The 25,105-nt window shown below is 42.3% G+C and overlaps 1 protein-coding gene across 2 annotated transcripts in view; it reads left to right on the top strand.

Annotated features, from left to right (window-relative positions):
* The window catches only part of TTYH2 (tweety family member 2), a 93,784-nt gene extending 69,532 nt beyond the window's left edge, over positions 1-24,252 (top strand). The window contains exons 7-14 of one of the 2 annotated variants that reach the window (XM_027873155.1): positions 7,791-7,860; positions 8,289-8,344; positions 9,483-9,575; positions 10,365-10,457; positions 11,706-11,848; positions 16,254-16,439; positions 17,373-17,451; positions 22,069-24,252. In XM_027873155.1, the coding sequence (XP_027728956.1) occupies positions 7,791-7,860; positions 8,289-8,344; positions 9,483-9,575; positions 10,365-10,457; positions 11,706-11,848; positions 16,254-16,439; positions 17,373-17,451; positions 22,069-22,152 (804 nt within the window). In that variant the 3' untranslated portion in view covers positions 22,153-24,252. Of the gene's footprint in view, positions 1-7,790; positions 7,861-8,288; positions 8,345-9,482; positions 9,576-10,364; positions 10,458-11,705; positions 11,849-16,253; positions 16,440-17,372; positions 17,470-22,068 lie in introns of both variants that reach the window. The other variant, XM_027873156.1, reaches the window with a different exon arrangement.
* Positions 24,253-25,105: the final 853 nt, after the last annotated feature.

Raw genomic sequence — 25,105 nt, 5'->3', positions numbered from 1 at the left:
TCTTGACCTTCCAGGAGGTCCTGCTGAGCTGACAAGCAGGCCCATGGACTGGGGCTGGTCAACAGGTGTTAGAACATCCTCATGGGTTGATGGGCCAGTAGATAGGCAGGCCACAGGCCGGCAGAGTCAGCTGTTGGCCAAGTGCTCCTGGCCATCTCCCCATGTTGGGCAGTAGAGGGGTGTCTAGGGATGGAGGGGCAACAAAAATAACTGGGGGACTTTCCATGTCATTGAGTCACCTCTGCCATGCTGGATTTGGTCCCCTACTCAGCAGGAAGAAAGAGTGGAGGTCCTCTAGTTAGCTTCCTATGATTAAGCAAGCGAGCTTCATAACACGCAAGTGAATTTCTAATCTTGTAGTTTAAAGTTTGGAACCTATTATAAGTAAGAGCCTCTCTTATTTAATTATCCCCAAATGTAAACTTCAGGTTAATTTGGACTTTCCTATACTAATATTAGTTGATTAACTAAATGTATATTGATAGACAAATATAATGCTAATAATTACTAATAATCACTACCCCTATGGAATCACACTAAACTAATTAATGTTGATTGGAATAAAATAGGAGTGTAATTAAAATCATTTATGGGAGGTATGAGTTTCACAGCTGATTTCATCTTATAGGATGATGAGTCTCCTCAGTGTCCTCAGCTGTAAAGTAGAGATCATAAGGGCACCTACCACCCAGGGCTGTTGGGAAGATCAAATAGGATACTTACAAAACTCTTAATATTGTGCCTGACACGTGGTAAGGGGCTTAATAAATGTGCATTTCCTTCCTCCCAAAACAGTTCCCTCGTACAGAAAAATATTATGATCTGTAAACTGAGAATAAGAGTGTAATTATAGCATTTCCCTCCCAGGGTTGCTCCAGTGACCAAATGAGATGGTGTAATGGACTTTGTAAGCCTTAAAGCACAATAAAAATGACAGTTATTGGGGCAGCTAGGTGGCTCAGTGGATAGAGCTCTGGCCTTGGAGTCAGGAAGGCCTGAGTTCAAATCTGGCCTCAGACACATAACACTTACTAGCTGTGTGACTCTGGGCAAGTCACTTAACCCTGATTGCTTCACCAAAAAGCAAAAAAAAAAGTCAGTTATTTGTGGCAGTGGTGGTAATAGTTGTTGTTGACTGACCAGCTACACAGTGAGTCTGATGAAGCGAAGCCGAGTTGAGGGGGCTGGGACAGGAAGGGCCTGTGGATGCCAGCAGAGGAGAGGGAGGCTGAGAGGGATAAAGCCAGGCTGGGCTGCCAGCTAAAGCAGCAAACTTCACAGCTCCCTGACTCCTATTGACATATTAGTAAATGGAGAAGCGTGAGTGTGAAGGGATTTAGCAAGTTGCCAAGCTGTTCCTCTGTCCCAAAAGCCTGGTACCAGGACAGCCTGTGAGTTACTTGCAGATTCCAGCTTGTACCAGCGTGATTCCCCCCCTTTTTTTCAGGGGGGAGGGGGAGAGGAGGAGCCTTTTTCCGATTAGTTCTAAGGAAACAAGTCCTGATTTAATCGCTTGCATTCCTCTGGGAGCAAGAGAGTGAACTAGAGATGCCATTTCCCTAATGAGTTTAGTCAGGCCTTTGTGTGAGAGCTGAGCAGAGAAAGACCAGCTGAATGGGCCTTTGATAGGATTTGAAATACAGATGAATTTTAAAAGGAAGTGGTGGGAGGAGGAGATGGGGAGGGGATGTGATGCTGTCAATGAGTTATTGTGTAAAGACGATTTTGTGTTGCCTCTGGAGCTGAAGCCTAACTCTCCCAGCCTAGTTGCTAAAGCAATGTGGCCAGAAGACTAACATTAATGTGTATTGCACTGACCCCATCCTCAGTTCTACACCCCCCCCACCCCCACCTCACCAACAATTACTCTCTGCCGCCTAGGATTGAGCCCCCATCAGTGTCATGTCATTCTTGGTATTTGACCTGAGGTAGAGTAGTGGAAAGTACACGGCACATGGGAGTCAGAAACCTGACACCTTGGATGCCTTACCTTTCTGTATCTCAATTTCTCCCAACTGTGAGTGTATTCTCTGCTCCACTTCCCTCACTGGGTTGTTTTGAGGATTAAAGGAAAGAAGAGGTATAAAAGCTTTGTAAATTTTAATTGGGGTAAAAATTTGTTTTGCTTGACTATGCATATGTACAAGGATTTGTGGGGGTTTTTTCCCTTTGGGGGGGGGGGGAGGGAGAGAAAGTAGGTGTTCGTTCATTGAAAACATTTAAGGCTAAAAGGTATTTTTAGGGGATAGGATCAGACCTGTGATTTCATTGTTTTTTTTGTTTGTTTTCTGTTTTGGTGAAGGCAGTTGGGGTTAAGTGAGTTGCCCAGGGTCACACAGCTGGTGAGTGTTATGTATCTGAGGCTAGATTTGAACTCAGGTCCTCCTGACTCCAGGGCCGGTGCTCTATCCACTTTGCCACTTAGCTGCCCCTGTGATTTCATTGTTGAGGGGAATTCTAAGATGAAGAAACTCCCTCTTTTCGGTACAGGTTGGCATCCTCCCTGTATCTTGTAGTGTTAGAGAGCTGTCTCTATCACTGAGAGGTTAAGTGACCAACCCAGGGTCACACAGCCAGTAGATTGTCCAGGTGGTAGTAGAATTCAAGTCTTTCTGGCTACAAACCTAGCTCTTGGTCAGCTATGCCAAAAGTAAAGGCTTCCATCCTAGAAGAATGAGATAAAAAGTACATAATTATAGAAATAGGAGGAGTCAGAGAGATTCAGTTTGTAAAAAATTTGTCATGTAGAAGAAGCCAAGTCAACCAGCATTTATTAAGTATTCAGCTAGCTGTCAGGGATACAAAACCAGCCCCTGCCCTCGAGGAGGGTGCCATTTCCCTGATGAGTTTAGTCAGGCCTCAAGGGTGGGTGAAACAACATGCCAGCAATTATGTAGAAACCAGTGTATACTGGGTAATTATAACCTCAGAGGGAAGGCACTAACATTTAGGAAGATTCTGGTTGGCCCCAGAGGGCTACCATAGAGCAGTGGGAATTCCTTTCAGAGAAGCAGATCTTGACTTGATATAAGAAAAATCTTCTTACTAATTAGACCCCCAGCCAAAACCTCAGTAAATTGGGTACATCCTTGTCACTGAAAGCCTTCATGTAGAGACTAGATGACCACTTATTGGGGTCATGATTTAAAAGGAATTCCTGCTTAGATTGGACTCTGAAGTTCTCATACTACTACTACTACCACCACCACCACTACTTCTACTGATGCTACTGCTACTGCTAATGCTACTACTAGCTAACATTTATTAAACACCTATTATGTTCCAGTCACTGTGCTAAGCACTTTACAATTATTATTTCATTTGATCCTCAAAACAACCCTGGGAAGTAGATGCTATTATTATCCTCATTTTACAGATGAGGAAACTGAGACAAACAGAGGTAAAGTGACTTGCCCAAGGTCAGACAGCTGGTAAACATCTGAGGCTGGATTTGAACTTGGTTCTCCTTAGCTGCCCTTAGAGCATCTATGAGTCATAGATCAGGAGCTGAAACTGACCTCAGAGGTCTTAGGATCCATTGCTTTCATTTTACAAATGAGAAAACTGGGATGCAGCTAGATTGAATGACTTGCCCAGGGTCACCCAGGTTTACTAAGTGTTGGAGGCAGGATTTGAAGCTGTGTCCTCTGACTCTGGAGCCAGGGCTCTTTCCACTATATACCACGTTGTCTTCCAAGAGTAAAGTATCAGTCAAACAGGATGTCTTCATTTTTTCTGTGTCACAGACCCCTTGGGCATCTAGTGAAGCCCTTCTCAGAATGCTTTTATGTGCCTACAGTAAAACAGGGAGGATCACAAAGGAAAACAGTGATATTGAAACACAGTTATCAAAATATTTAGAAGTTCATGGACCCCAGATTGAGAACCCCTACACAAAAGGAGTCTATAACTAGTTAGTGGGCTTGCCAAGCTTGTGTCTTCCTATAGCAAGAATTTGAGGTTATTGGAGGCAATTCCCCATGTGTTTGCTCTCCCTTTCTTAGTCAACCAACTAGAAATTTTCCAGTTTGGACTGATTATTAGGTAATTTCTCCCATGGGCACCAGCTGTGACACCGTGTATTTGTCTTCATTAGCAAGGAGACAGACACCTGAGGCTTCATGGGGGGAGGAGTGGCACACCCTGCACCCTCTCCCTCTACCTGCACCCACCCCTGCAGGAGGCAGCATCCTCAGGGAAGGTGAGCAAGGCAGGGATTACCTGTAATGTCTATGGCTACTGAGAAACAGGATTGGCCTTGAGAAGGCAGAGCCGGGTCAGACCAAGCATATCCCAGCTGACAGTTGTGGCCACGAGGCCACTGGCCCTGCTTAGATTCCAAAACTCAACCAGAAAAATGATGTGTTATTAGGCAGTTTGACCAGACTGTTTCAGGGAACTTGCTTGGTTAGAGGTGCTTGATTGAATGTTTTCTGGAAAGTGTGTAGATAGATATATAAAGAGATAAACATATATAGAGATAGATCTATACCTATTTACACACATGTATGTGTATATGTGTGTGTATACACATACGTATATATACATTTATTCAACACATATTTTTTACTTTTTTAAAAAAAAAAGAAAGAAGGAAAGGAAAAAGATAGGTTCAAAAGAGGAACAGAAGCCTCTTGTACTTGATCTGATCTTTTTTTAACTACTTATATTTTCATCTTCCCTCCCTCAAGCACATACTCTGTCTCCCTTTCTCTATTTTTTTAAAATTCTGAACTTAACACTAAATAAAAGGAGTATATCCTGTACAATGTAGAACAAGCAATAGGAAAGAATTATACATGAAACCGGACATCTCTATTATATAGCATTGGCTTTACTTTTAAAGTATCTCGTAAGTTCAACATGTAATTTTCTGCTTGTCTGTGATTTCCTTCTCACCTCTTTGCAATTTGAAGTGAAGGAAGGATGGAGAAGGAACCTTCTTTAACTTTTCTTTCCTCTCACCTCCTCACTGTGCCCATTGAGGGAAAAAAAAAAGAAATATAAAATTTTTGTAACAAATATACGTAGTCAAGCACAAAAAACTGCCCAGTCAGCCAGATCTGAAAATACATGTCTCATTCTGTGTCAAGTCCGTCACCTCTCTGGAGGTGGGTAGCATGCCTCATCATTGCTACTCTGTCTACTGCTTTGGGGAGCCCATCAAAGGAAAGGGAATAGAGGGAGGAAGAAGGCCTTTTGCCAACCTGTATTATCATGGATATTAATTATTTTATCAGTTATTTGTAATTGTGCTACAACACACTGTTTCTTCCCTCTCCTGCAGCATTCTGAAATGCTTAGCTCTTGTGTGTGTGTGTGTGTGTGTGTGTGTGTGTGTGTGTGTGTACAGAATACAGATAGATGGCAACTATATACAAAATTGAATTGTTGTCGTGCCTCACTGCACTGGTAGATGACATCCAGTGCTTCTATATCAGGACAAAGCATGTGACAGCTAGCCTATTACACCAGTGGTGGTGGGGTAGGGATCTTGGCTGGAGAGCTTCCCGCTGTGGGTAGGAGCTAATTCCCCGAGTTGGAATGGGTCCACTGCAGTGACAGGACTGGACAGAGCAGCTGCAGAAGGTCACAAACAACTCCCTCTTGCCCCAAGCACTGTTTCCTTTTATCCCAAAGCCCTCACTACCCCCAGGCACCACTGTCACCCTGAACTAGACTTATGGGGCCATGCATTGCAGTGGCTCTTTGGAATCCTCCTTATCACAGTGGCTCACACTTATCTGGAGATCATGGTCCAAGTGGAAAGAGCGCTGGCTTTGGCGTCAGAGGACAGACAGTTCATAAGATTGCAGATTTAGAGCTAAGAGATCATCTGATCCAACCCCTTCGTTTTATAGAGGAGGAATTGAAGGACCAGAAAGCCTGAATTGCTAGTGCAGGGTCAAATAGTTTATTTTGAGGAGCCGGGATTGGGAGCCAGGTCTTCTGGCTTCTACCATTAATGGAATTATTGTAGAATGAAAAAACGGAATTATTAGGACCAGGTCCTGCTAAATCATGCTGCAGCCCTGCCTTTGGGACCTTGGACATGTCACTTAACCTCTCTGGTCCTTACCTTCCCTCTTTGTAAAATAAGGGGAGTGTTCCAGACGACCGCTAAGGTCCCTTCTTGGCTCTAAATCTATTATACCATGAGGTTTACCTAAATGCTTACCTATGAAGTAAGCAGTACAAGTGTTAGCATCTGTTATTTACAAATTATGGTAATAATAACTGTAATTTACATAGCACTTTATACATGTCTTCTCATTTGCTTCTCATGACACTTTATGAAATAGGTATTACTGATATTATTATCCCTGTTTTACAGAAAAGGAAACTGAGGTATAGAAAGTTCAGTGACTATATAACTACTACGTGCCAAGAGTCTGGATGTGAACCCAAAGCTCTCTTTGCCTGAGGTCACAGAGTGAGTCAGTGGCAGGCCAGGACCAGACCCTCACCCCCTGTCACTCATAATGGAGAGAGCACTGGCCTTGGAGTCGGGAAGACTTGAGTTCAAATCTAGCCTCAGATCCCTTGACACCCCCAGTGGTGAAAGTGCTGGGCTTAGAGTCAGGAAGACCTGAGTTCACTTACTGAGGCACTTAGTAGCTGTGTGACCCTAGGCATGTGACTTAACCTCTGTCTGCTTCAGTTTCCTCAATAGTAACAGCACAGGGTTGTTCCCAGGGTTGTTGTGAAAATCCAATGAGATAATAAGTGTAAAAGCACTTAGCACGTTGCCTGGCACGTGAGCACAAATGCTTGCTCCCTCCCCTCCCCCAGTATTTCCTTCCCTACACCACACTGCCTTCTCAAGAAATCCCTTGACTTTAAGATGGATTTTGTTTTGATTTGCCCTTCACAAAGAGGAACTAAGGGAAATAATGAGGTTCTACATCAGGTGGAAGAGAGGATTTGTTTTAATTAAAATTTGATTCAATCAATGAAGATCCATCTTCTCTCTCTCCTGCTTTTCCCTTCCCATTCCTGTTAAGAAAGAAAAATAAAACCCCTGTTATAAATAATTAAGCAAAACAAATTCCTGCATTGGCCATGTCATACATATATGTGTGTCTGTATATATACACATCTATGTATGTATATATTCATGTGGATCTATGTCTCATTCTGTACTCTGATCATTTACCTCTTTCTCTGTCAGGAGGTGAGTAGAATGTGTTGTCATGAGTCCTGGTAGAGAGATTTTAAAAGAAATAGAAAAGATACCCTCCCTGATCCCTGAGGATTGTATAGTTTGCTTGGGTAAGCAGAGCACAGATATATGAAAATGACTTAGACACACATCACTGCAGTCTCTGACATATTACTGTCTTGTGGCAGCAGCCAGAATGTTTTGTTTTGTGAGCTTTGGACTCTGTGGTTTTTCCTTGAAACCTACTTTTCCCTCACTCTCTTGGTTTATGCAGGAATGGAAGGGATGGAACAGGAGAGCTGCCTTTAAGTATTTGAAGGGCTGTCAGGTAGAAGGATTCGATTTATTTTAACACCAGATGGCAGAACTAATAGCAATGGGTAGAAGTTAGAAAAAGGTAGATTTTAACTTGAAAATGAGATAAAAAAAACCTTTCTATTAGAGTCATCCCAAAGGGCAGTGAGCCGGTTCAGGAGATAGTGGGGTTCTTTATCATTCAAAGTCTTCTGGTAAAGGCTGAAGTGTTGGGGTGTTAGGGACGGGGATTTCTGCTCAGATACAAGTCAGACTAGATGACTATAAAAGCCCCTTCCTTCTGGCTCTGAGATCCTGTCATTCTTTACCACAGGGCACCAGTGATTTCTGTGTAGCTCCGGACAAGTTCATCCTGAATGTCACGCAGGGCCGGATGAGCACAGGTAAGCAATGTGAAGGGATGAATCAATGCAAAGAAGCCAAATTATGTCCAGTTAGTTTAGGCTGGTGATTACGCCTTCCTTCTTTTATTCATTTCCCTTCCCCCACTCCCATGCCCACCCCTTTGCTAGAATATGTGGTTTCCTGGTTTTCTGCTCTCTTCAGTCATTCTTTTCCTTGTGATGGTTTGCTCTCCCAGCATCTAGGACAGAGCTTGGTGTATAACACATGGTTGTCGATTCATTTGCTCTTCTAATCTCCAGAAAGAGCAGACTCAGACAGAGCCCTCAAGGGGTTATTGAAGGGAGGTAATCTGGATGGCTCTTAGGAGGAAGGCTGACTCTGGAAAGCAGAGGGAGGGCCACTTGGATTGCCAGTGGGCGGATGCTCAATTAGGACCCTCATCACAGCCAGTGTCTTTGCTTTTCAGAGATAACCCGTTACTACCTGTATTGCAGCCAGGGCCTGAGTAACCCATTCCAACAGGTATGCACATCCTTCCCTGCCCTATTCCTCCATAACACCACAGTTTCCTCCAAATTCCCCATCATCACCACCTGCATCTTGGCTAGTAAGAATAAATTTGTGTAGTTTCTAGGGCTGTGTTTGCTACCACCTCATTTTTGTCCTTTAGAGAAAGATTTGTTCAGTTTCTTCATCTGTAAAATGGGAATGCCGTATTTCACTGCATAATTGTCACACCCTGTTTTTTCAGTCCCAAAATTGGTTTGGAACCTTTTGTCACGATTCGTCACATGGTATAATTCTGTTTGTCACTCTGCTTAAAAGGTAAACAGCAGCCATGTATTCACCAGTGGCATATGGATATGGATTTATCTCTCGCTCATGCATTGTGAGCCTAGAATTCTCAGCACTTGTGCATTGTCAGTATTCAATTTTAATGTATATTCACAAGTATTCCATGCATCCTAATCTTGCACCAAAGACAGTTTAGTAATAAATTATTTTTTCTTTGATAATTTATTTCTTTTTCGTTTTCAACATTTACTTCCATAAGATTTTGAGTTCTAAATTTTCTTCCCCTCCCACTGCTCTCCCCACCCCAACCCCCAACATGGCATGCACTCTGATATAGGCTCCACTTATAATAAATGATTTTTAAGTAATACCAGCACACATTTTTAAAGCTTCACATAATGGTCGCATCCCACTTTTTTACATAAATTGTCATAAAACCTGCGATGATTATGCAGTGAAATACAGCAATAACAGCACCTACATCGCAGGATTGTTGATCATATGAGATCGTATCTATGAAGTGCTTTGCAAACATATAAATGTTAAAACCCTCAACAGTCTAGTTTTGTTGTATTGTTGTTGTATTCTGGGGCAATTTGTGCTGGGAAAACATACAATGGATTTTAGGAACCCTCGGGCCTGAAGATGAAGGAGATTCCAATGCTAGCTGGAAGGGGGCATGCATGATCGGGAATGCTCTGGTGAACTCGTTCTAAGGGTCCACGTTGACTTCATGGGGAGGATTGAGCCCCAGGGTCTATAATAGCAGGGTCCCTAGAATGATCCTAGTGCATCCTTGGCTCCTGAGTGTGAAGGTGGAGAATGGCAAATGACATCTGATGCTCTGCTTCTCTGTTGTTCTCAGGCATTGACCATCTTCCAGCGATCATTAACTACAATGCAGATCCAGGTCCTTGGCCTATTACAATTTGCAGTGCCCTTATTCCCCACAGCAGAGGTGAGGAGAGGAAATGTGCATCCAGCAGGAAGTAAGGATGGGGAGTAGGAGTGGGAGGGTGGGGGGAAGAAGGGTAGTGTTCATGTCTTTCTAAAGCCCGGGAGGCATGATCATTTAGTCCATCTTCCAGAGAGGGTCATACAGTAGAATGAGGACTGACAAAGGCCCTTTGGGCACCAGATCTAGCCTGGGTAATCTCTCTCTTACCATGGCATCAGTTGATATTTAAGAGGTTTTTTCCTCACCCTTCCCTCATGCCCTCTCAGATGGTTAGGAATGTACTGAGGATTATCTTAATCTTTGTAGGCAGTTAGAATACTGCCTCTGATTCTAAACTTTCTGTGGGATCTTCGACAAATCACGCTTTTCCTGTCTGAGCTTCAATTTCCCCGTCTGGAAAATGAGGGGGTTGGACAGAATGACCTCTGAGGTCCCTTCTGATTCAAACTCACATCCTGTGATCACATCATGACCTGCAAACTGCCTGTAACTCAGAGCATCCAAGAGCCTCGGCTAGAAACTAATACCCATCGCACCCTTTTCCCTTTCCCCTGCCCTTTCTCCTCCTCCTTCTCCCTTACCCACCTGGTTCCCTGGAGCCAGGTTCCCGCTTGCATGAGCCAGACTTGCTTTCCAGTATTTTTGAGAGGGTGCTGAGAATGTGTAATGCATTCTCTCTCCATCCCTCTTCCTCCCGGGTTGGCTTCTTCCCCCTGGTTTTAAAAGCTGCTTTGCAAAAGCAGGCTTATTGTTGCAACCATAAACCTTGTCTCCCTCTCTCCACTTCAGAAAGATCTGCTTGGGATACAGCTGCTGCTGAACTCATCTGAGTCCAGCCTCCATCAGCTGACTGCCATGTTAGATTGCAGAGGGCTGCATAAGGTATACTAGCTGGGGAGGGGAATACAGCCTGCACTGCAGGATTAAGGGCTTTGCCCAAGCTAGGGTGACCAACGGAGGATGGCAGGTGGGGAGCAGTTGCTTTGAGACCTAGGCTAGGCTTCACCATGAAGGAGCTATAGCTGTAGAGTAAAGGGGAGGGTGTTGGGGTTCGTGAGTCTCCTGAGATTCCTTTTAGCAGCTGGGAGAAGGAGGCTCTGAGTAAATCACTGAAGCCTTCTGTTCCAGGGAATGATGAGTCACTGCCCCATACTGCAGACACACAATCCCCAGCCTACCCAGCTGTTCTCCTGGGGAGTTAGGATCCCAGCCTTTCTCTTATCATCCAAAAGGATTATTTAAAGACTTGTTTGCGCAAAGAAAACTAGAGAGACCCAGTCCCTGCCCTCTAAAGAAGGCCTATGTGTGTGGACAGAAAACATATATATATATGTGTGTGTATATGTGTGAGAAAGAGAGAGAGAGAGCATGTGCACACCAGAGAAAAAGATCTGATATTTTGTAAGGGCAAGATATTACTAGTTTGGGAGCTTCCTCTACAACAGAAATTTCAGATCTCTATAACTTAGATAAAACCAAGGGAGTTTTCTGAGACATACAGACATTAAGTGACTTGCTCAGGTCTTCCTGATTCCAAGGCCAGGCGCTGTCCACTGTACTATACCTATATAGAGAATGTGCAGTGGAAAGAGGCCTAGATTCAAATTTCAGCTTCTCTACTTAGTACCAGTGTGACCTTGGACAAATCACGTAACCTCTTAGGAGGATGTTAGACTAGATGGCCTTTAAAGTTTCTTCAAGATCTAAATATAAGGCTATGTTTGTTCAGTCACATCCAACTCTTTGTGGACCCATTTGGGGTTCTTTTGGTAAAGATACTGGAGTGGTTTGCCATTTCCTTCTCCAGCTCATTTTACAGTTGAGGAAACTGAGGCAAACAGAATTAAATGACTTGCCCAGGGTCACCCAGCTAGTATAGCTGGATTTTGAGACTGGATTTAAACTGGAAAGATGAGTTTTCCTGACTCCAAGCTAGGTACTCTATCCGCTGTGCCAGCTAGCTGCCTCAAAAATGTAAGGTGATAGGAGACAATGAACTGGTCTATGATAACATGAAAGTATTCACAACAAATGCCTACTTTAGAGGGAAGGGCAGGAAGAAGTACTCAACAAGAATGGCACCTTGAGTTGTCATGTTCATTCCAGAATGAGTTTTCCATCCCTTTCCAGGATTACCTTGATGCCCTAATTGGTATCTGCTATGATGGCGTTGAAGGGCTGCTCTACCTTGGCCTATTCTCCCTCTTGGCTGCCATGGCCTTCTCGACCATGATCTGTGCAGGGCCTCAGGCCTGGAAATATTTGGTTGTGAGGTAGGTTGATGGGAGAGAGAAGACAGGAGTCTCCTCCTGTTTCTCATCTCTGCAAAGGGATAAGGAGGGATATGATGACCAGTCTTGGTCCTCTGCTCTGGGATTTAAGCAACAAGAGCCCATATAAGTCTAGAAGAGAGTGGGAGAATGGTCGAGGCTTCAGCCTTCAGCAGGTGGTTGATTTTCTGTGGAAGTATCCAGGAAATTTTAGGAGCTTTAATGTGGAGAGGTGATGGTGATCATAGTGGGTTGGGTTGGGGAATGCTTTTACTAAAGTTAGACCATGGTATCTTTGAGCTGCCCCTCCCCTTAGGGATGAATTCCTCTGATGTTAAGCCTTAAAAGGTAGTTAGAAGAAACCAGGATGAAGCTAGACAGCTAGAAAGCTAAGCAGACAGTGTGCCCTAGACAGCTCCTTTTCTGTTGCTACCCTTCACTGTCTTGTGTTACAGGAGACCTTACATTATAGAATGAATGGGGTGGGGCGGGAGAAGGTTATACTAGTGTTCTCTTATCAGTCTCATTTCTCTCTGTTTCCCACTGCTGCCCATACTTTCTCTAGCAACCAAGAAAGATAATTTCTGCTGTATGCTAAGCATAATGGAGATGCAAAGATGGAAAGATATGAATTTAATATATATTTTAAAAAATTAGAAATCCAACAAATAAACCTAAAATAAGCACAAAAGAAAAGTTAATAAAGATTAGAGGGGAAATAAATTGGAAACAACAGAAATTATAAATAAAACTAAAAGCTGGATCTCTAAAAAGACTACTAAAATTGGTAACCCCGTAGCCAGTATGATTAAAAAGAATGGAAAATTAAATCAGTAAAATAGCAAATGAGCAAACTGAGATCACAACAAAACCAGAAGAAATAATAAGAATAATCGGAACATATTATGTTCAATTATATGCTAAGCAAACTGAGAACACAAAAGAAATAGAGAAATACCTTTAAAAATATAAAATAACCAAAGTCTCAGAAGACCAGTTAGAAATCTTAAATAACCCAGTCTCAGAAAAGGAAATAGATTTAGCTGTAAAGCAACTACCGAAGGACCATCCTAGTCCTAATGGTTTCACAGGAGAATTCTATCAAACTTTTAAAGAACAGTACCCAAATTATTCTCAAAAATTCAGAAAGAAAGCACCTCACTAGAAACCTTTTATGAAACAAATATAGTCCTAATACCTAATTCCCTAAACTAGGGAAGGATAAAACACAGAAAGAGATAGACCAATATCATTAATGAACATTGACTCAAAAATTTTAAACAAAATCCTCAAACAGACTACAGCAATTTATCCAAGAAATCATCCATTATGATCAAGTGAGATTTATACCAGGAATGTTCAACATTAGGAAAATAATCAACATAATTAATCATATTAAAAACTAAAATATCTAAAACCACATGATTTCCACAGAGGAATATCTAGTCCTGGAGAATTAATATCATAAAAAGCATCAATCTAAAACCAAAATCAAGCATCAAAAGCAATGAGAATACACTAGAACCTTTTCCAGTAAATACAGGCATGAAGCAAGGATGCTCGCTCTCCTCATTTATTGATGTAGTTCTGGAAATTCTAATAGTAATAAGACAAGAGAAGAGAAAGAAATAAAGATAGGTAAGGAGGAGATAAAACTACCCCTATTTGCTGATGATATGATGGTCTATTTGGAAAATCTTAGGGAGTCAGCAAAGATACTAATTGAGATAATAGCTTCAGCAAAGTTGCAGGCTACAAAATAAATTCTTAAAAATCAACTACATTTCTAGTAATACTAGCAAAACACAAGAAGCAATAATAGAAAGGAAAATCCCATTTCAAATAACCACAAAATGCACAAAATATCTGGGTATCAACCTCCCAAAGCACACAGAAGACTTGTATAAATTCAATTACAAAGTATTCTTTAAAAAAATAAGGAACTTAAATAGTTAGATGAATATTCAGTGCTCATGAAAATGACAATACAACTGAAATTAATTTGTTCTTTTGATGCCAAAACAATCAAATTACCAAGGGAATACTTTACAGAACTTGATAAAAAAAAATAACAAAATTCCTTTGGAAAAGCAGATCTAGAATATTGAGGAAAATGATGATGCTTCTCCAAGGATGGAGAGAAAATAGTACTTCTAGACCTCAAATTATATTATAAAGCAGCAATCACCAAAACCATCTGGTATTGATTAAGGAGCAGAGAGAGATTAATGGAACAGACTAGATAGGCAAGGGAGATTCAGAAATAATAGAACTCAATAACCCATTGTTTGATAAAGTAGCACATGTAAAATTACCTAGGAAAAAACTCCCTATTTGATCAAAACTGCTAAGAAAACTAGAAAGCAGTCTGGCCGAAATTAGGCTTAAACTAACATCTTATACCATAATCCACAAAACTTTCAAAATGGATACACCTCAACATTAAAAATCATGCTATTAAAAATTAGAAGAGAAACAGGTCATATATTTCTCAAAACTATGAGTAGGAAATGTATTCTTAACCAAACAAGAAATAGAAGCAAACAAAATATAAAATAGATAACTTTGATTACTTGAAACTGAAAAGCTTCTGGACAGACAATATTAATGCATCTAAGATAAGAAGGGAAGTGGTCAAATGGGAAAAAATCTGTATCTAATTTCTCTGAGAAGAGTTTGATATCCAGGATATATAAAAACTCTCTCTCTCCCTCTCCCTCCCTCCCTTCCTTCCTCCCTCCCTTTCTCCCCTTCTCCCCTTCTCCCTCTCTTTCTCTCTTTCTCCTTCCCTCTGTCTATCTCTGTCTCTCTTTATATACACACATATATGACTGATATCCATTCCTCAATAAATAAATGCTCAAAGGATATAAACAAATAGTTCTCAAAAAAACTGCCAAGTATTTACAAACACATGAAAGAATGCTCCAAAATCCCTAATAATAAGGGAAATGCAAATGAAAACAACCCTGAGGTTTTACACTCAGATCCTGCAAATTGGAAAAAATGACCAAAAATGGCAGGAGTCAATGTTGGAGGGGTTGTGGAAAGGTAGCATACATTGTTGATGGAGTTGTGAAATAGTACAACTATTATGGAAAGTAATTTGGAATTATGCAAATAAAGTGACTAAAATATCTATACCCTTTGATCCAAAGACCCCATTACTGGGCTTTATACTCTAAGAAAGCCATCAATAAGAAAAAAAGTCCCCATATACTTCAAAATATTTATAGCAGCATTTTTTGTGATAGCTAAGAATTAGAAACAAAATAAATCCACAACAATTGGGGAATAATCAAACAAATTGTAGTACATATGTGTAATGGAATATTATTGTACTGTAAGAAATTATATGTGATAAATACAGAAAAGTATGGAAAGATCTATATGAACTGATGCAGAGTGAAGCAAACAGTCAAGAAAACAGTATACACAGTAACTCCAGCAATGTCGATGGAAAGAATGACACACCAAAAAAAAAAAAAAAAATCAAAAGTAAATGTAACAAAATTATAAAGATGAAACAGGACTCAAATGAGAAGTGTGAGAAGACACCCCTACCCTGTCCCTTCAGAGATAGGGAGATAGCTAGAGATAAGTAGATGGAGCATGTAGTAAGCACTCACTGTATGCCCTGTGCTAAACCGTGAGAACACAAATACAAGAAAAAGAAAGACAAGACATACAAGAGAGCTGAAAAGCAGGGGATGGGCAGATAAGGGAAGGTATTCACATAGGGGAAGGTGGAGAGGAGATCTGGGGCACCATGGACTGACCTAGCTTTGAAGAAAACAGGATGGCTAGCATGGGCACTAATAGAGGCAGGACCTCAAATAGAGGTTCTGGGAGGAACTCACCAATGAGAGGCAGAAGCCACGGGGGCAGAGGCCTTGCCATAGTGAGGAGAAGGCTCCTGTGGTCCAGAAGTGGAGAGGTGGTCAGAATAAAACACAAGTCCCTACTTTCAAGGTTCTCACAAAAGAAAATGTATACATATGAAAATAAATGTTATACTGTCTTGTATTGCTCGTTAAGTGTCCTATTTAGTAAAGGTAACGTGGGAAGTGGTAGATAAGGGGTATGGATAAGTGCTATTGGTATTTAGAGACAGGGAAGGTTGTCCTGGGCTGATGTGGTCATGGAGGACTTCAGGGAGGAGGTGAGTCTTGACTCCTGTTTTATTTGGATGAAAAATGACAAAAGGCTGGGTACTCCAGTTGTAGAGGACACAAGTAAAAGACCAGACTGGTTAGGGTGGAGAGTTCATGTAGAGTAGCAGGCAACAAGGTTAGCAGGGTGGGTTGGGGGCTAAATTGTGGAAGGCGTTGAATGCCAGGCTAAGGACGCCTAGTGTTCTGACCCATGCTCCTAGCTCTGACATGCCATGCTCTGCCTCTTGTTTCAGGGACAGGAGCTACGATGACATTGATGAAGATGACCCTTTCAACCCCCAGGCCCGGCGCATTGCTGCCCACAACCCTACCCGGGGGCAACTCCGAAGTTTCTGTAGCTACAGCAGCAGCCTGGGCAGTCAGACCAGCCTGCATCCCCCAGCCCAGACAGTCTCAAATGCCCCTGTCTCAGAATACATGTGAGGCCAAGGGGAGGAGTGGGTTCAGCACCCTCAGCTTCCCCCAGTCCCAAGTTAGGAAAACAAACCATTGTACAAAATTCCTTCATAATTCTATTTTGCCTAAAAAGAGATGCTGAGGGCTTCCCTGCATCTGACTTCCTAGGCCAACAGGATAGAGAAAATGCCCCTACTCCATAAAATGAAAGGGGCGTCCCCTGTACATGGCCTGTGATGAGCTAGCCCTGGGCTGGGGCACCACTGACCATGGTTAGAATCATCAAGACAAGATAGGGCTGCATAGAAAGGTAGTAAAGGCAATTGAACAAAAAATATCACAAAGTATGAGTTCTTAGCTTGTATCATAGACACCTTTTCAGAATAATGTTTTTAAATGCATAAAACAAAATACGTAGGATTACAAAGGAAATAATTCTATTACTATAAAATTATAATTGTCTTATAAAAATTATAAAATTATAAAATTATAAAAAAATTTGTTTTTAGGTCCACAGCCCTCAGGTTAAGAAGCCCTAATCCTGGAGAGATCCAGGGACTGGGGCAGAGGTCCTAATGTGTGCTCACTAGCCATTCCTTCTGTCCTTGTACTCAGCCAGTGATATTTAGCAGCTACGATATGTTATTATATATTATATTATATTATTATATTATGTTCTATTATGTTGTGTTATATCATATCATATCATATCACATGTACAAGTCTCTACTGGATGACCAAAGGGCAGGTGTGAGTGTTTAATAGACATTTCTAGATGTAGACAGTTGTTGGGGTGCCGCAAATCCCATATCTTCCTATCTGGGCATCTCCCTCCTGAAGTGAGCCTGCCCTGTACCCAGCTTGTTTGTACCTTCTTCTCCCCTTTTGTTTTCACCTTCCCCCTCTATTTTAGCTTTCTTGTTCCCCCTTCTAAGCAGTCTTCTCCAACCTTGCAGGAACCAAGCGATGCTCTTTGGTGGGAACCCACGCTATGAGAACGTCCCGCTGATCGGAAGAGCCTCTCCTCCCCCCACGGTACTCTAGCCTACTAAAGTTAAGTCATGGCAATAAATTCCCCTTTTCCCAAATTCTCCCTCCTTAACAGCCTTTCCTTTTGAAAGAAGGAGGGAAAGTGGAGGAGAAGGGGTGGAGATCCCACAGTGGCTGGGCTGGTGTTAGATCCTGAGCTGTCCACCATCTGGCATTCTTTAGAGTAGATCAAATGAAATGTAAAGAGTCTGAAATATTCAGGGGACTCCTGGGTAGAGTTATTCCCTTGACTAATGAAAGTTGGCACCTTCTCTGTAATTTATATGTGGTCTTGTGGAATTTTGTAGAGCAGAGGTATCAAACACTTAACAACACTCCCCCCTGCAACCAGATAAAAAAAAAATAAACAAAATAAATAAAAATACAATAGAACATAGATAATGTTGACATTTGGTTTTTTAAGTCAATAAACTGTCTTCAGGGATTCTTATATGAAGAGGCATTTAGGTGACTCAGTGGATAGAGCACTGGGCCTGGAGTCAGGAATATCTGGGTTCATATCCAGCCTCAGAAGCTTCCTAACTGTGTGACCCTGGGCAAGTCACTTAGCTTCTATCTGCCTCAGTCCACTGGAGAAGGAAATGGCAAACCACTCCAGTATTTCTACTGAGAAAATCCCATGGACAGCATTGGTGTGCTTTGGTCCATAGGTCACAAAGAGTCGGAAAGGACTGAGCAGCAGTGGACCAGTTTCTATTTGAGTTTGACCCCCTCTGTGGTAGAACATTGAGAGATTAAGTAATTAGCCTAAGGTCACACTATGTGTCAGAGGCAGGGCTCGAGCTTGGGTGTTCCTGGCCATCTATCCACAGTGCCTTTCACTGCTGAATTATAGCAGGGTACAATAATGGATATTTTGGGAGAGGAGGAATGAAGGGATTAGAGTGCCATAGGATTGTGGATTTCAAAATAGAGAGACCTTAAAAGCTATCTAGCCCAACCTCCTCATTTTATAGGTGAGGAAACTGAGGCACAGAGCAGTTCATAGGATCATAGATTTAAAGCTGGCAGGGACCTTAGAGACCATCCAATCCAACCCTCCCCTCCCATTTTTGTTGTTCAGTTGTTTTCCAGTCATGTCCGACTCTTCATGACCCCATTTGGGGTTTTCTTGGAAAAGATATAGAAGTGGTTTGCCATTTCTTTCTTCAGCTCATTTTACAGGTAGAGAAACTGAGGCAAGCAAGGTTAAATGACTTGCCCAGGGTCACAGAGCTATTAAGTGTCTGAGGTCAGATCTGAACTCAGGAAGATGAGTCTTCCTGATCCTAGCCTTGTGATCTATCTACTGCACCACCTAGTTGTCCCCCCATTTTACAGATGAGATGAAAGAGTTACAGAGAACTCAAGTGACTTACCCTAGACCATATAGCTAATAAATAAGTGGCAAAGCTAGGATTTGAATCCAGGTCCTGTCATTCCAAGTCTGCTTGAGGTTTCATTTGTCTGCAGCATGTATTGATGTGGACCACCTAATTCCCTATTGATGGTGGATAATGGAAGTGTGTTAACTCCTATTTTGGTCTTTTCCCATTGAGGGTTAGCCTCTCACCTGTGTCCCCCATGATAACTTGTGAGAGCCTTGAACTCTTTTCCTCCCCCCATCTTTTTTTTTTTAGGCAATTGGGGTTAAGTGACTTGCCCAGGGTCACACAGCTAGTGTCAAGTGTTTGGTCTGAGGCTGGAATTGAACTCAGGTCCTCCTGACTTCAGTGCTGGCGCTCTATCCACTGTGCCACCTAGCTGCCCTGGAGCCCTGGACTCTTGCAGGAGTCAGATGGCAGAAGGAGGAAGAACTGGTCAGTAATCCAGACTGCGCTGGTCATGAATGAAATGTCCTGGGAAGGCAGAAAGCACATCATAGGAGAAAGTGAGGGAGATTGAGCAGCAAGCCAGGATTGTACCCACCCCACCCCACCCCACCCCCGGGGCAGATTATTTGAGCTCGATGAGACCTCTAAACCCCTTCCTCTTACAGATGAGGAGACTACAGCCCACAGAGAGAGGACACCGGACTTGGGTCACCCAGTAGGTGTCTGAGATGGGATTTGAACCCAGACCTTCCTGACTATGGCCAGGTCCAGGGCTCTGTCCGCTGTACTGTTGCTCATGCCTTTTTGAAGCAGATCTGAGCCGCTTCTGAGGGTCCTCTGGAGCCCTTGGGACAAGGAGAAAAACAAAAGAGTGGCTGAGGGGGTGGTAGGTTCAACCTGGGGCTGGGTTGGGCTGGGCAGCCAATGGCCTGTCCCATATCCAGGAGAAGGGGTCCCAGGCAATTTAGAACTCTGGCAAGGAATTCTTATTTTATCTGCCCTTCAGCCTTGCGTCCAAGGTCTGCTGTTGATTATCTATGCCTATGAGGGGAGAAAATAGGCAATCAAAAATAATTTATGTTTGGCAATGTTTAATTCTATTTTGCCTCAACAGATTTCCCTTAACGAGATGCATTAAATATTAAAATCTTCTTGCAGTCCCTAGACATATAGTGACTGATGCAGGAGAGTAGCTTTTGGCATCTAAAATTCTAATGGTAGATAGTGGAATATAGTAAATTTATCTCCTGCCCCAGCACCAGAGGGAGCCCAGGCAGCAAGCTCAAAGATGAGTATTCCCCCTGGGGCTAAGGTACTGTGCATTTTGCTGAAGGTGCTTCAAAGTAATACAAATGATAAAGAAATGGTTTAAAAGCAGGGAAATTTAGTCTGGGGTCTTTCACAACCACTGAATTTCATGGGCAAAAGAATTTGGGAGAGCAGGAGCACTGGGTGTGGAGTCAGGAAGACCTGAGTTTAAATTTGACCTTGGAAATTTACTAGCTGTGCGACCCTAGGCAAGTCACTTAACCTCTGTTTGCCTTAGTTTCCTCAGTTGCAAAATGGAGATAATAACAGCACTCTCCTCAAAGGGTTATTGTGTGGATCAAATGAAATATTTGTAAAACGCTTAGCACAGTGCCTGGTGCATATTGTTTATCCTTAGTTCTTGAAGAATGCCACAACTTGCAAATGAATTGAATTTAAGTGAGGGAGGGCTGTGCAGTCACCAGCCTTACTTTCTTCCCCTAGCAAGATGTAGATCTGGATAACTGGAGATTGCTGCGCCCCACCCCCCACTCCCATAGTAAGGCACTATATAAATGCACATTCCTTTCCCCGAGGCCTAATAGTGTAGGCTATAGATTAACAAAGTCCTCTCCAGAGCACCCAGCCGCACCTCCTCGGTCCACAGTATTGCCTTTTCTTGGAAGTTAGAGATCCTCTCTTGCATCAATCCCCATGGATATTTTAAGTTACTTGGGGCCATTTAAGGAATTGTGGGTTATTTGATGTGATCAACCTTGTTTTAAAAGACCTGGCTTCTTGTCCACTGACCTGACCCCTCAACCATTTTCTCCGTGTATGCTAATTATTACTAGCCTCATTCTTCGCCAGTGACTCCTGACCACTTCCCTATCCCTGAATCCCGGAGGTCAGCTGGCTTCTTGCAGTATGAAGAAGGCAGGCACCTGGCTTGTGGTATTGACATGCCTCTTGGTGTTAGGGTGAACGGGTCAGGAACTTCCAGCAGGGCTAGCTGGGAAAACTTGAAGCTAGAAATAGTTCAGCACAGCAGGCAGACACCTCTTAGGAGTGGCCTGTGGACTGAATCTCCTACTTTAAAAGCTGCCTTTCCAGCCTTGGCTGTAAGCCGTCCAGTTTAAAATGGGCAGAGACTAATTTGAGTCTCTATTTCTAAGCTAGCAAAGGCAGAATAATCTGCTCTCTAAGCACATATCACATGCGTATCTTGGAGGTGGGTTTTTCAAAAGAACTATACCACAGAAAGACCCACTCTCCTCCTCCTTCTTATAAACTATAAGCTGAAATGTAGATCTCAGGATTTTTGAGGGTAGATGATTAAGAAGGCTTCAGATATGCTAGCTAATAGTGGTTCTTCTAAAAGCAGAAGGTCTTAATGTTGTTGGTGTCATGGACCCCCTCTGGCAGTCTGGTGAGGCCTCTGACCCCTTCTCAACATGTTTGCAAATTGATAAAGTAAAATACACGGGATTCCAAAGGAAACCCAATGATATTGAAATACAGTGGATTTTTTGTTTTGTTTTGTTTTGTTTTTAAACAAGTTTACATACCCCAGGTTAAGAACATCTGTTCTAAAGCAGGCAAAGTAACGTTGAGAGGCCTGGATTTTTAGTACCTCTTGAGCTCTTGGCTAGAAAAGTCTCATAAAGGCTACTGTCCCTCTTCAGAGGTATTTAGGGTTTACATTAGGGGCTCCCCCTCATCCCCTCAGTATGACAGAGACCTGTGTGCTCTTTCCCACTTTGGTATTTCCTGAAGAAATGTTCCTTCTGTGTTTTGACTCTATGGATTAACTCATTCCTCTTTGCAAAAAAAGTCTGGAGAACACTGCCCTATTTATGAACATCCTATTCTCTCATGTGCATTTCTGATTGTGAATGCCATACTAGACTTCCTTTGCTGGTGTAACGTCTTTATACTGTTAGAACTTTCTAATGTAACTTTAACTAACAAGGTGTCTAATAAGGAGTGATAATGGAAATACATTTCCTGATCTCTTTTTTTTTCTCTTTTCTCCCTCCAGTACACTCCCAGCATGAGGGCAACATACCTTTCCGTCACTGATGAGCACATGAGGCATTACGGGAATGAGTTTCCAGCCCAGTAGTCTTCCAGTGGTTTCTTTCTTTTCTTTCTTTTTTTTTTTCCAAAAGAAAACACAAGCTATATTTCTTGAATAGAAATTACAGGAAACTAGAAAAATGCATGAACTAAGGGAATGAAACAAGCTCAACTGAAGAGAGCATGAGCTGGTGGAGCTGATTCAAGAGAGGACAGGCTCCTGAGCAAGGCTGGAGTGCTGGAACATGGCAGACTGCCAACCACAGGCAAAGAGAAGATGTCAGGAGTCTCTAGGGTGTGCATGCCGAAGCCTCCCTAACTGTCTTCCTCTCCATGTTGGAAATGCCCTATGGTGAGAGCCTAGAAGCTGCTGTTCCCCAAGTTGTATTTCAGTCATTCTGTCCTTTCAAAGAAAAAGTGGGAGGCCTGGACAGTCCCAGATGCTGCAGCCTGGGGACAGAGCTGTCTCTCCTTGGACCTTCATTGAGGACTTTGTCTTCTGTTACATTTTGATAGTTATTCTGAGTCAAAAGCACAGGTCATCAGATCTCTTAATCTCCTCTTCCCTCTCCTTCCTAACTGCACTGATTAGGAGAGATTTTTTTTTTTACCTGCCTGAAATAGAGGGAAGAGTTGTTGTTTTTTTAAAGAGAAGTTAAATGTGAAATAAGTAGTTTGATACTGTCCAAATAAATAGGCCACAGGGCTACACTGACTCTTTGGTATCAGTGGTCTTACCATGTAGAAATAAGTTCATTGAGTATGGGACATAGGGATGGGAAGGTGGTAGAGACAGAAAAAAAGGGATAGCATTGGATAGTGCACATTGATAGTCTTCCAGGAGACTTTAGGATTGCGATTTGGGGCCGATTTGGTCTCCTCCATTGTGTACATGCATCATTCACATTTGCCCTTGGACAACCAGCCTTCCTATTATGTCTTTGACCACCTTGTTTCCTCCACAAATGAAAATTCTGCTCTGAGTTTATCAGATGTGATAGGGCTGGTCTCAGGTGTTTCTATAAACATTTGAAAAGGCATATAACTCTCTTTTTTTCCTCCAGTGTTTTTTTTTTAATTGGTTATCAAAAGGAGAGAAACCTTCAACACATTATCCTTTTAAGATGTGGGATTCTGAGTTCATTTCCTACATTTAAAAATATATATATATATTGGTATTATTCTTAGTACTGATCAGCTCCCCTGGGTTTAGCAGAATTTTTTTTTTAATAAAATGCAATAGAAAACTAAGAATGAGACATCTACTAGTGCTTGCAGAGGATCCTGGTTTCATCCCACTCAGGAAGAAAGTCTCTTTAATGAGAGAGGCAGCTAACCAGGATAATGGAACTGAATTTTCACCCTGGGGAAAAGGTGAGAGAGACATGTTACTTTTTTCACGTTTATTTCCATGCAAAATTTTCTCTCTTTTTCAAGAGGAAGATGTGGAGTCTTGGTAACAAGCAGGAAAATGTGTCTTCTACTGTGTCACACCTCTTCCCTACCACTGACATATTTTTTTTCATATACTATGCTACCAGCCTTTACCTCCATTGTGAAAATAGGCTCTTGAACCAGGAGGAAATAATGCCCTACCATTCTGCCTTCCTAAGGATTAAAGGTTAGGGTCTTTGGTGCTTCCAATCTCCTGCCAACCCAAAGTGCACATGCTCAAGCTCCTCCTAGAGCAGGAATAAAATTCTACTTTAGCTTGAGATGGGGCGACTTCTTGTAGCTTTGGAAGTGCTCCCTTGTTGGAATAACAATGCTGACGGTGTGGAGTATTGGCTAGCTTATGGCAGGTAAAACCAGTGTTGGCATGCCAGGCCATCCCAACCCAGGGCTCTTCCATTAGAGCTACTGAACTATCAGTGACTCACTGTGTCCCTCACTAATAATAACCTGTATATACTCTGTACCATAGAAACAGCCTTTGAATATCTGTGACCATGGACCATGTGACTAGGAGTGACTAGTTACACAAGGTTTTGCTTCTTAACATTTCATTGTTGTAACTAGGACAGCTATTTTTAACGCATGTAAATGGAACATTCTTTTGGGGGCTCCTGAAGGAGCAAAATGGGGAAACCTCTGCCTGAATGTGGATGTACCTGCCCAGGAGAAAGAAATAAACACTTATACTAAAGTTTGGAGTCAGTTTCTAACTTCCTCAGCCACGCAGGAACATCAAGCCTTGAGCTGACTCTTTCCGGAATGTGGTGGTAGTTCCTTAGGAGAGATAGAGATTACAAACTTTTTTTTTTTTCAAAGTCAAAGAATGTGAGGGCAATGTTAGTAAATCACTGACTTCTCTATTTTGGGCAAACTTTACCCAGGGAGAAAAGGTCCTCACTTCAGTTCCTATGCCATCCTGTTCTCCAATTTGCCTTGCAAGAAGACAGCCTTACTTTTAAATTTGTAACAGAGGGTCTTGGAGTCAAGAGGCCCTGGTTTTGAGTCCTGGCTCTTATTCTATTAATCATCTCTGTTCCAGACCCTTCTTTTTTATATAGCCCGTACAGAGCATTGTACTAGCAATTTTACAGCCTATGTTTGCTGCTTCCTGGTCCTGGTGAAGCCTATATCTGAACTGTACATATCCATGAAGTCAGTCATTCAAAGAGAATTTATTAGCAATGATTTTGTTCTGATCACTGTGCTAGGAACTAACCATAAAGATAAAAATGAAACAGGCCCAGACATCAAATAGTGACTTTCTCTCAGGGATGGCAGTGAGTGTGTATATCTAAGGGAAGGGCATTTCACATAGTAAGTGTCATTTGAATAGAATTTTGAAGGAAACAAGATCCTAAGAGTACAGTTTGAGAGAGAGCATTCCTGGCATGGAGGGTGGGGAAGGCAAAGATGCAGAGATGGGAGTTGGGGTGTCGTGTGCAAGAAAGAGCAAGGAGGTCAGTTTGGCTGGGGATTTGAACCAGGATGGTAGACATGAGTAGAGAGAGCATGGGGGCATGGATCTGTGAGAAAGGAAGTCTTCA

The sequence above is a fragment of the Vombatus ursinus genome, unplaced genomic scaffold, assembly GCF_900497805.2.
Source record: "Vombatus ursinus unplaced genomic scaffold, bare-nosed wombat genome assembly UNPS02014801.1, whole genome shotgun sequence".
NCBI classification, from domain to species: Eukaryota; Metazoa; Chordata; class Mammalia; order Diprotodontia; family Vombatidae; genus Vombatus; species Vombatus ursinus.
This window is presented reverse-complemented; position numbering and strand designations above follow the sequence as displayed.